Genomic DNA, 12,470 nt, shown 5'->3' with positions numbered 1-12,470 from the left:
TCCATCAAATAAATCTGTTTTTAAATGACTGAATATGGCCTGCTCTGACTGTTGTTCAAAGTGCCGGATTAGGCAAATTCTCTCGTCATAGTGTTTAAAGTACATGGGTAATTTGCATGATCCAGTTCAAATGAGGATGGATTATTTGGTGACTGTAGATGAATCAGGTATTTTAATTAGACATTTTGGTGCTCGTAAAGGGTAAATAGCCATGGAGGTGAAAGATGGTTTGAGGGGAGAGAGTCTGTTTACCCAGCAGTAGGGCTCCAGCCCAGTTGTAGCGGTGCCATTTGTTCGACTGGACTTTTGTCTGTGTACAAGCTGTTGTCTCTTGTGCTCCAACAATACTTTAATCTGTCAGCGCCTCTCTCCCTTGGACATTTGGAGGGCTTTCAGAACATATGGTCAAAATGGCGAAGAGATTAGATTCCACTCTGTTCAGTAAATATATTCATGATTGCGGTCTGTTTCTCCTTCGCAGCGAGGAACGCTGCACAGGCACACAGGCTGGAGATAGACGGGCAGCACGACCTAAACGAGCCCGACGGCGGGCGCCGCAAGCTCAACTGCATGGCTGCCGTGCATCAGCGGGAGGGCAAGGAAGAGGCTAAGATCACGGTGAGGTCAAACGTCGCACTCGAGCCAATGGCGAGACAGGAATAGCTGCTCACTGCTTCTATAAAGCAGAGCCACAATAGTCTGTCCCTGTGTGCCTCCTTCACTTAAATCTCAAACGGACAACGAAGGCAGAGAAACGGCTTTCCTTCTGGCTCTATAACATGTCACGAGGGAGCTTTCTTAGAGGCGTGGAGTGTCTCCCACACAGCTCGCCGGTGTTGCAATTCCCCTGGCGGTGTACCCTTCTACCCTCTGTGTTTTAGTGACTGTATAAGAAGGTGTTAATTGTTCTTCTACCCGAAGGCACATCTTGTACTTTCACCCATGGGTGCACATGCTAAATGTGATTTTGGCTCTGGTGCATGTCTCTCTGAGACATTTTACACATTACATTTCCTGTGGTAAGCACCCGCAACACAGCTAATACTATGTGGAATATTACTGAGTCCTGCTCGCACAGGAACACGATTTTAAGAGTTGCTTTGCAATTCAATTTGGATTTGACTTTTCTGGGCTGATAGCCACAGCCTAATTTGGTCAAGGTTTATCCCCGGCATAATTTCAGTGCACTGTGGAAAACCTCAGTATTATTTTTTGTCACACACTTAGCTTTACCAACCTGATTTCGAAACTCAATTTGAGGTTTTAAATTGATCTTTAAGACAAGTGTACATACTGGCCAGAATCCCTGGCATCATGCTGTTTAAATAATATGAAGGTTGCAATACAGGGTTTAAATGAAGCAAACGATACAATAACAGAAAATACTGGATATAATATTGATTTCTTTCAAAATACCTGTACTCGGTGGGTGATGGAAATCGTCGATGTGTGGAATTGTTTTGACCGGCCGTTGGGAAATGTGATTGTCTTTAAGCTTTTGAAAAGGTCATTTCAACACTTGGCCATAAAGGAAAGTTTGTAACATTAAGCTGGCCTGTTTGCGGAGTATTCATTCCAACTACACCGTGTTTCAACTATAACATTTAATCACACTGTAGCCATGGATGTATTGGTCATGTAGTCATGTGTTATTGTATGCCTTTAAATACCACCAGAGTAATGAGTGAGATGTGGGAACAGGGCAACATCGCTACCAAAATGTCAGAAGTTTTCAAACTATCCGACAGATTATCTAAACCACAATGTTATGAGGTAAAATGGAGAGTGAACACACCCGAAATGTTGCAGAGTGTGTGCAAATTACGTCAACTATGGTAGGTCAATGTGAAACCAGGAAGGCTCTGTAAACTATGCTCAATGCTTATGTACAGGGGGAAGTTTGGGTAATCATTTTCCATATTTTACAGAATGTCATGACACTGCATCTTTTTCTGTATTTGCCATTGTTCTTGGATGTTAGGATCGCACTAAGGAAGCCCGGTTGGCCCGACATCTTTATCAGAACAAAGCCAGCGAAAAGCGCAGCAAGGCGGAGGGCATCGCCAACATGCTGAGCCAGGCCATCACCACCCAGCACCTGCTCTACGCAAGCCTGGGCTCCGCTGAGTACATGGAGTTTGTCCTTAAAAATCCCTTTAACGTACCTCAGACGGTCACCGTTCACAGTGACGACCCTGAGCTCAGGTGAGACCCTGGTGGTGGTGTCAGGCTGGCATCCCACCTATAAGTATTTGTTTTTTTTACATTTGACACGAACAAAGTGGAACGCTGATAGGTGTGTCCCGAGTCTAACGCACCAACTGCGAGTACGTGTTTCTGCGCTGTACGTGTTTTCCATTCCCACCCCTCCTTAGCCCCGCCGTGAAACTGTGTTCACACGCTCCGATCGTGTCTCCAGAGGTGACTCAGCAGCTCTGGAGATAGAACCTATTTCCATCCTGCTTTAAGAAAGGATGCCGCGTCCTCGCACTTGTCTCTCCCCAATGTGAGACATATTTAATCCAGAACTTTGTTCTTTGAAGAGATGGCTTTAGCTCCCTCCGAATTTCTAACCACCAGTCTTGGCATCAAGGGTTGCTGTTACTGTGAATACAAAAGACTTACCAGTAGAGGGCAGTCAAGCAACATTAAACCGGATATCCATCATTAACACAAGAAGAAGAAGGAAAGCAGATGGCTCTCCACACTTACTATTGGGACTGTCATGACAAGTCAAGAGTGGCATCCTATTCTGAAGTTGACTTACCACTAAACCAACTCATGGCTCTCATTTTGGGAGGCCTCACCAGACCAAGGCTGCCTCTGAAACAAAAGTGAAACTGGAGCGTCATAAAACCTCACATGGTGCTCATAGTGCTGCCAGTCATGGCTGCTTAATCATGATGCTGATTCATTCCGTAATGGTGCCATCATTCGGTCATCAATGAACAATAAACAATATGAGAACATAAACAGGGTCTGAAAGGAATGCTGATGCTGAAGTAAATTATGCAGCGCCTCCCATAAAGTGACGCAAGCAAAACTGCTTTACAAAATTCATTAACAAATCCCGTCATCCACACCAGCACGAGTAAGTCGAGATGAAGTTTGTGTGACTGTGTTTTATTTAGGTTGTGTGAGTCTGATTCACGCCTTGCTCGTTTGATATGATGCGTGTGCGTGTGCGGGTGTGTACTGATGTGTGTGATCGTACGTCTGCCTGTTTTAACGTTTGAAATTGGTTTTATTTACTCTTAAGACGCGTCTTGTTTGTATGAAGTGGGTGCATTATTTAGCCTTTGAATTTTCTAATTTGAGACAGCTGGTTTTGTGCGTGTGCCTTACACATTTACAATTTGTTCGCAGAGTATTTTTATCAATGAACGAACGAGATAGATTGTTCGTCAGTGCAAATATAGCGGCCACATTTCCGAGCACATTTTGCATGTGTGTGTCTGCGTGAATAACGATGATAAAGCTCCTTCAGCAACACACAATCAGTTGACCTTGACACAGATGCAGACATAAAGCTGGGGAGACGCTAAATAACCCCTTTAATCCACAAATAGAAGCCATTATGGCTGATATTTTCTGGATCACCCGTTCTTGGTATCCATGCCGTGTTTGTTTCCTTCAGTTTGCGTCGTTGTTAATCCCCTGGCGCTGAATCTTTTGTTGTGGATTCTGGTCATGCCTGAGTTTTGGATTAACATATATCACGTTGATCAACAAAGGCTGGAGTGCGCCATGGATGAATCATTATGGCATTAGCCCGGCCACCGGCCCTACCAGGTCTAATTGAGAGTCATCAATCCCCGCATCTGTCCTCTCTCCGGCTTAGCACCCTGTTAGTTTATTTATATATTTCCTGATGAGGCAGCGTGACACTTTACACCGAACCGTCTGCCACCTCCACCAAGAGCCAGAAACGTGTAAATTAGCGAGGAAGCGTCTGCATTTGATGTGTTTCAAACGCAACACTGCGGGATTCAAGTCACGCGTAGCAAAGCTTCAGAGACTCTTTGGTGGTGGAGACCTCGCATCTTTTCCAGATGCTTTGAGACAGGTCACTAAACACGGCACTGCCCCGAACACTTCTGCATTTTATGACACTGTGGTTTGTATTTTATTAAAAGGGAGCGCTGTTATGTGCGATGTTTTGTGTGCGACCGTGATCTCCATTGAAGAGATGAGGAGATATGATAGAAGGAAAATGTAATAATGTAATTATTAGCTAGGTCTGTATCAGAGTTGAATCTAATCACAAAGGAAGGAATCTCTGTCTGTCTGTGGGTATGTCCTTGGCATATCTCGAGAACCGTCCATCCCTTCTGCTACACACCTGGCGGGTGTATTGCAAGGGACCCACGGGCATGCTGTGCACGCAGTTTAATGCTGGATTTACTAGCATCACAACCAAACTCTGCTTCATTTCCCTGGAGTAGTCAACAAGCGATGAGCGGGTCGTGCCCCCCAGACAGCGCTGCAAGCACCAATAACAAGCAATCGGCCCGTTCAAACGGGCACTGCAGTAGTGATCCCAAAATGACTTGAGTGCTGCCCTGCACCCTTATTTGTGTACTGGAGACTTTGTGTCTGATTAATCCACTTGTAGAACCGCCTGCATAGTTTTCTAAAACAAATTTTGGGGGGAAAAAAAGTAGTTTTTAAACGGCTGTAATAATGCGTTTCGAGGTTGGACCTTAGTGGGTTTTTTTTGTTTTTGGTACAAACAATAGGAACACAGGAATGTTTCCTGGGAAAAGGATTGTGCTGACAATCTGAATTCCCAGTATTCAACCCTCATCTATGTCTCCGCCACATGCGTATCTGTTTTTGAGATTTCTGAGCTGTACTTGAGGCAACATGAAATGGGTTTTTTTTCACGAACCTGCCAAGTCTTTGAAGGGTTAAAGAATATGTACACAAACAACAACAAAACTGGCCCGTGTACCTCTGCTATCCTGGTCAGTGCGCCGAGGCTACCCCGCTGTGACTTCCTTGTCAATATTTCAACCAATATTTGACGAGGAGCTTCCTTTAGGAGAGAAGCAAGGCCTTGGGTTAGCGCCTTGTTCTAAAGAAACAAACGGAAGAAAAGTCTGACCCTCAACCTAAAATCCAGCTTCCAGGCTTTGAAGGGAGAGTACTTAGAGAGAGGCTAGGCCCGCTGTAGCTTTGATGTCTGTTTAGAGCTCGAAGGCTCCTCTTGAAGTGGAGAACACGTTTGCTACCTGTTGCCATCCATTTTGCATGGCTACCTTTCACACTTGGCCTCACAGTGCCAAGTGTGGGCCATGACTGTTTGGCTAGCAGAGTGACGGGAGACCACAGCTCCTCTGCTGCTCTCCAGGCTGCTGCTGCTCTCCCTCTCATTATTTCTCCCTCTCATCATCTGTCTTCTCTGTGCTCTCCCAACTCCATTCAAGTCTCCCTCTTGATATCCTTTTAATCATCTGTATTCTGTTCCTTCTCTGTTTTTCCTCAATTTGTCCTCTTCACCTCCTACTTTATTTTATTTTGTTGAAAATGAATCAACCCATATATTTATTGTTATTTATGCTCAGGTGAAACACACACACACACACACACACACACACACACACACACACACACACACACACACACACACACACTCTTTGTTGTCGTGATGAGCCACAGGCAAAAAATGTTTTATTCCAAGTGCACAGGTGGGAATCTCCAAATAAGTTGCATGGAATTGACTGTTGTATCTCGCCCTAATGTCAGCGAGGTGGGGCCCTGAGAAATTCATAAACTCTCGCGCTCCTATTTAGAGAAATCCCTCTCTCCCTGCTCATGGGTTGGAACCTTTGAAGTTTAAAGCAGCACTTCCCTTTATGCATTTGGGTGTGAAATGTTTGCATTCAAAGGAAGAGGAAAGAGCGGAGACGAGACCTCCCTCTGTCGGAGCGTCTTATCTGTACCTGTTGCTTTCTCCCTGGAAATCCATTTGTTGGGGATCGGAGGGGAGCTTTCACTGACCTCTATACACTTTTATTAAAGCTGCCGGCGGTCATTAAAGGAAAGCATTGCGTTCTGTGTGTTGACTGCTCGACCCTGGAATTGGCTCACTTCGATTGTTGGCTCTACAGTTGCTAGAATTAGTTTGTAAGAATGGGAAATCCGAATTGTATGTCTCTACTAAAGGTAATTGTATTGTTTTAGAAGCATTGCTTGATCCCATGGAATATTTCCCAATGTTTTCCCATAGTCATGCATTAAATGTAAAGGATATTCCCACACTCAAACATCCTGTTTCTAAAAAAAAAAAATGTAGAATTTAGAATCAAAACTTTTATAGTCAAATAACCATCCAAATCTGCAGCTCCCCTCGGGTTCACTGAGCTTTATAGTGAGCTTCGGCTCATTGTTTAGCTGTCAGGCTCACAACTTCACTGTTTAGGTTCACTCTCACCACTCTCATAGCATCATTATCAGCCAAAGCAGGCAGCAGTATTCAGCGAAAAAGCTGTAATAACCCACTGTACACCTGCTCAGAACCCACTGTACACCTGCTCAGAACCCACTGTACACCTGCTCAGAACCCACTGTACACCTGCTCAGAACCCACTGTACACCTGCTAGAACCCACTGTACACCTGCTCAGAACCCACTGTACACCTGCTCAGAACCCACTGTACACCTGCTAGAACCCACTGTACACCTGCTCAGAACCCACTGTACACCTGCTCAGAACCCACTGTACACCTGCTCAGAACCCACTGTACACCTGCTCAGAACCCACTGTACACCTGCTAGAACCCACTGTACACCTGCTCAGAACCCACTGTACACCTGCTCAGAACCCACTGTACACCTGCTCGGCACCAAACAGCAGACAGACGGATTCAGAGTGTGGCCGATGAACATAGTGGAGCATTTAGCAGCTAAAGAGCCAGGTATGTCCCTCAGAGACCAATAACGGAGCTAAAAGAATACATGTTGGAATTACATTCTGAAGGTGGCCAGAAACATGACACCAAGTAACTTGTTGCTCCTTAACTGCTGAATTATGTGAGCTCACATCTACTGAAAAAATCAGTTCTTGCAGATTCCTAGATAGAGACTGCTGTACTAGCTGACCTGGTGTCAGCTCAGCACGTCTTTGTAAATTGTTGTTCTGGTGTTTGTGTCTTCCGTATCTCTGACATTTCTCACCTTATTTATCTGACAGCTTTAGTTACTTTGCAGATTCAGATTAATAATACAAAATATAATCAATAAATGATTCAGAATATTATTATGTCAGTAAGGCCATATTTGTTACCAGGGGAAAATGCATAAGCTGTCAGTATGTAAAGTAAAATATAAAATATACATGAATGCATTTAACTTAGCTCCACATTTACCTGCTGCAACATCTAAAGCTGCAACACATTAATGCATCAATAATCACAATCCAATCAGATAATCTATATTTTCTGTAATGGAGCATTCTGCATAATGAGTACTTTTACTGTCGGTACTTTAAGTATATTTCAATGCTTGTACTTTTTACTTACGCCTAGTTCACACTACTTGACTCCAGCCCTGATTTTCCACTCGCCGACAGTTTTTCCAGCTCCCTGACAAATGCCCGAGATCATAGGCTGATGCATCGCAGCCGCATCCCAGATTTCTAGCAGGCCTAGTGATGTAGTGTGAAAACTACGACGACTTCAAGCCTTTCGATTACAAGATGGCAATTTGTGTAGTGTGAAACAGTACAGCGATGTGACGACTTTGAAAGTTGTGTAGTGTGAACTTGGCTGCAAGTGCCAGCTTATCCTGTGGGCCCATCTTGCCCGTTGTTAGACATTGTGATTGAAAGAATCGAAATGCAGCTAAAAGTCTTTTTTTTTCATCAACCAAGATGTTGTTTTCTCATTGTATTCTAATCTAAAAACACTCCAAAAGGCTTCATTTGCGTATTAAAATCACTAAAATGTTGTTGCCCCTGGATCTCCCTCCCTGATTTTGGTTTCATATCTTGTCATCTGTTTCACTAGAGTTTGCCGTGATGTGTATGCATGTTTTACAGTTTCTCATTAATCCACAGCATATGGTAGCATTTGTAATAAAGTTTACTTACTGACATGATTTATAGGACATCATTTAGAAAACAAAACAAAAAACTGGGGATTTTAACTTTAAAGGGGCTTTTTCACTGGTTGTGCTCATGCAGATCAGTTTACTAGTCATAGGGAGTACACAGCCTTTGAAAACGTCTGTACTGGAGGCGCTTTATCAAGTCTGATAAAAATAAATCAGATGATATCCTCCGGGTTACTATCTCAACATGGGCTTGAAGACAACTCATTTGATGACCCCCTGACACCACCGTCATGTGAAAAAATCCCATTAAACCCCAAAAATATAAAATCAAATTAAACGTACTGCGCACATTCAGACTCTCCTGATGATTTCCCCTTGTGGATATGACCTTTCCTGTGGAATCACATTAAATGAGCACATTCGTTTTCCTGAAATGATACCAACAGACTTGAATCCCTTGGTATTTTCTTTACCACTGCGACCAGTATGTTTAGCCAAACTTATGTTCGGACTCGAATAACACATGTAGGGACAGCACCAGTTTGTCGATGTTCCGTTTGGTTCCATCTTATCATACTGTAGGATGTAATGAATAATGTTCAGGTTAGACTTCTATTCCTGATAGTGTGACAGGTCGCTCTCTGATCCTGGATAGATCCCTTAAAATATACAGGAGCCTGCTTTCATCTCACTCGTGTCCTTTAATCTTTCCATCCAGTGCCATCACTAATACAGAGGAGTGGAGTTACTTCAAAGCACTAACCAAAACCCCAACCCCGCTGGAGGAGAACATGTTCCACTTGGAGGAAGGTGCCCCAGGTCCCAGGGTTTACCTTCGGCCCAAGGAGAGCATCCACATCCCCCTGAAATACCAGAGTTTCCTCTGCGACCACACCATGGCCCTTCAGGTACAGTGGAGTATAGAAGTTGATGCTGATGGAACGGTTAGGAATGGTAAACTTAGAAAACCATGTCTGAGGAACGGTACATTTTCCAGGCTGCGGCATTTTTGACAAAAGATGTTCTGCTTGGATTCGTCCAGTCACTGCATATTTCCATCACCTCAAATGTAAGATCTCCTTCTTGCTTTTGATGTTGCAGTACTTCCCAACTCTACTTTGATTCCAAATGTGAAGAAGTCTTTTTTAAATGGATTGGCCTTGGGTGGTCCAAACATGTGTTTGGTGTGAGAGCAGTATGGGAATACGAGGTGGAGCAGTGAAAGTTGAAATTTCATTGATATAAATGTCACCACATTTCAAGGGTTGTTAAGCATAACTGATCTATCCCAGCGGCATGTTATACACGTGTTATGGCAACTTAGGCTCCGTAGTTAATTTGGTGCCAGAGGGACCGTTTACATATGCTGCGCTCTTATCTCCTGAAGATGACTGGGGTTTTTTACACCCTTTGGCCCTTTTCTGCTTTTTGTGATCTCTTATAGTTTTCTTGCCTGATGTGTACGTGTGATATTTTCTTTTCTTTTTCTTTTTTTTTCATTTGCTCTTTTTTGTTTTGATAGATCAGCGTTGATAACTATTCTGTTTTCTTATCAAATCCTCACAGGGACCAAGCTTTCAACCGACGGGCAAAGGTTCCCAGATGGCCAAAAAGAATCTGTCCAACATTGTTGCTGCCAAGACCATGAAGGTACAGAGCGTGCCCGCTAATGCTTTATTTTCTGTGTATTATTTGGACCATTCTTATCTCGTTCTGTAGTCGCCTGCTTCTCAATCCCTCGGTTGCTTGTCTCCAGGCTGGAATTATACTAAGCTATGGATTTGAGATGCCACGTGGATAGACATCATGTTTCTGCCATGATAAGAGCTTTAATATCGTCCACTTGAAACATTGTTAGTATCTTAGCGTACTTCAATTGATTGTTATATTCAGAGGAGTAGAGGAAGACAAAGCCACCTAAACTAGTATGAAGCTTTTGATCTGGGATTTATTCGGGTTAACTTTCTGGTACATCCCTAAATCTAGTAGCAGCTAGTGTACACACACACACACACACACACACACACTCCCAGACAAGTCTCTGCGGAGTGGCAGTGCACCGCCTCCTCCCTCCCCTCTTCTCCCACATGGTTGCAGCTCAGACACAAAGAACACTTTGAAGTGTCAACTACTTAGAAAAAAGTTACACTAGCCAGACAAGATTGTCAGGCGAAATTATATGCTGGAAATCACTTTTATCTTACCGAACATTGTTTATCTTCTCTTACTGGTAAATGTGTGGCTGGAGGGTTAAACTATCTCCAGTTGGAGGACAGCTTGACAAGTCTGGCTAATCTACTTTAAATGAACCATGCTCGTATAGTATTACTCTGAAGTTGTTCTCCCATTTTATGCACTTATTCAACCATTTATAATGTGAAGAAGTTTAGAGGAGGTAGAAACGATGTGAATGTGTTTGTTCGAATCTACTACAGATAAGACGATGTGCTCTACGTCTCCATGTGACGCAACATGCTGGTCTGCAGCCCCTGCATGCTACGGCCGTCGCTGACCTGTACCTCGCAATAATCCTGTCGTTTGTGTAGAGTACAACACCCTAAAGCTCCTCCATTGCACGGGGTGATGAAATATTTGCCAGTCTGCCAAGTGTGTGCGTGTGTCTGTGTCTGCCAAGTGTTTGTGTGTGTTTGTGTGTGTGTGTGTGTTTGTGTGCCAGTGTCAGCACTGCTGCTCTGAGCAAAAATCCTGTCAAGAGGTCAAAGAGGTTGGGTCTGGATCAAATCTGTGTCCCGCTAAAACTGACAAGCCCCAACAGCAGAGCTGTCAGGATGCCAGCTTTGGCACCGCTGTCAGTCAGCACACATCACCAGAGCCAGATATGGGCCACTATTGCAGGTCAGCATGGGCATCGACGATTTGGACAGCTGCTGTTTGGCGGGGATCAACTTCTAAGTTTGGGAATTGGGTGACCAAAATGTGGAAAGTCAACTTCTATATTTTTAACAATAGTCCATCCCTAATGAATAGATATTTACATTTGCTACGCAGTTGTAATGAAGGTCCTCTTCATTAGTTGGAACTATGTTTGTATAGTACTGCTTAAGATTCACTTGTGAAATCAATGTAAGAACCAACTGCACAAATTTCCATTTTATGTGCAGTAATAAACATTTTATTACTTTAAAACATTTTATAGTATGTAGACACCCAAACATAGTTAATCAGCATGAATCTGCTGCTCTAACAGCCTCCACTCCTCTGGAAAGGCTTTCCACAAGATTTTGGAACCTGACTGCAGGCTCTGAAGTCACCCTATGATAATAAAGTCCTTCCTCACAGTCAGTGTTCATCCCAAAAGTGTTGTATGGGGTTGAGTTCAAAATTCTTCCACACCAAACAAAAAAAACGTTTTCACATAAGATGTTTATTGATTGCTGTGTTTCTATGATGTTGGGGTTTCCCAGCTTTAATTGTAAACATTAGAGCACTATGAATATTTCTGAGTAATCTCCCATCAGATAGCCATCATAGCTGTCGTTGTATCTCATTTATGTTATTGACACGAACACCTGGTTAGTCTGCACTTCACATAATCTATCATCTAAACACTGCAGCGTCTTTATTGGACCTCACAATAGCAAAGTGTTGGTAAGAACAAACAATGATTGTGACCATGTTTTCAGATTATGAAATATTTGGAACAGACTTGGGCCAAACATTGACTAATAAGACAGTTTGTGGGATTCTTAGACTATAAATGGTGTATCTTCTGGGGATCGTGAATGTGCTCAACACATTTCTTGGCACTCTGCCAATTAGGGATTTGTTTGATTTTTGGACAAGTAGGAATTTTGGCTTGATGTTTGTACAATGGGAATTTCAGCACCACCAGGAAAACTGCTCCAGATGGCCAGTCCGTCATTGACTGGAGATATTATGCATATTCACTGCAGATTTCATGTGAATCAGTCCATGAAATCTCCAGATAAGTTTGTCTGACCTGACACATTAGTGGACAGGAGGTCTCCAAAATTATAAAAATCATCCTCGATTGTGAATATCTACAGTAAATATCTAAATAAATGTGAATAAATTACTCCCTGACAGACTGACATTGCCACATTGTAAACTTGTCTCTGCCTCTGAATAGATTTGTACCAAAGTATTACTTGAAATAGTCAATAAAACACTCTCAGTACTATAGTGTGTAATCTGGCAGCTTCTTTATAATTCATATCCTGAAATTCAGTTACATGTAATCTATAATCCCTAAACTCAGCTCTAGTTATGTATCGCTTTAAATCATATAAATGGTTTACAATGTGATGGTACGTGAGCAGGTTATAAATTACAATGTGTTTGCATATGTTTCTGTGCATTATGTGTATATACCAGATATCATATGTGACCATATGTAATTAGTGCATATGTATGAACACATTTCTGTCGGTTTG

General features: G+C 42.9%; 1 protein-coding gene across 1 annotated transcript in view; it reads left to right on the top strand.

The window, feature by feature from the left end:
* The window catches only part of nphp4 (nephronophthisis 4), a 145,012-nt gene that overhangs the window by 120,145 nt on the left and 12,397 nt on the right, over positions 1-12,470 (top strand). Inside the window, exons 19-22 of the mRNA XM_076093142.1 lie at positions 482-618; positions 1,982-2,205; positions 8,774-8,963; positions 9,622-9,705. Of these exons, the coding sequence (XP_075949257.1) occupies positions 482-618; positions 1,982-2,205; positions 8,774-8,963; positions 9,622-9,705 (635 nt within the window). The remainder of the gene's footprint in view (positions 1-481; positions 619-1,981; positions 2,206-8,773; positions 8,964-9,621; positions 9,706-12,470) is intronic.

Source organism: Anarhichas minor, unplaced genomic scaffold (assembly GCF_050575085.1).
Source record: "Anarhichas minor isolate MPS153535 unplaced genomic scaffold, ASM5057508v1 ptg000003l, whole genome shotgun sequence".
Classification (NCBI taxonomy): Eukaryota; Metazoa; Chordata; class Actinopteri; order Perciformes; family Anarhichadidae; genus Anarhichas; species Anarhichas minor.
Note: the sequence above shows the minus strand (reverse complement) of the source record. Positions and strands in the feature narration are given on the sequence as shown.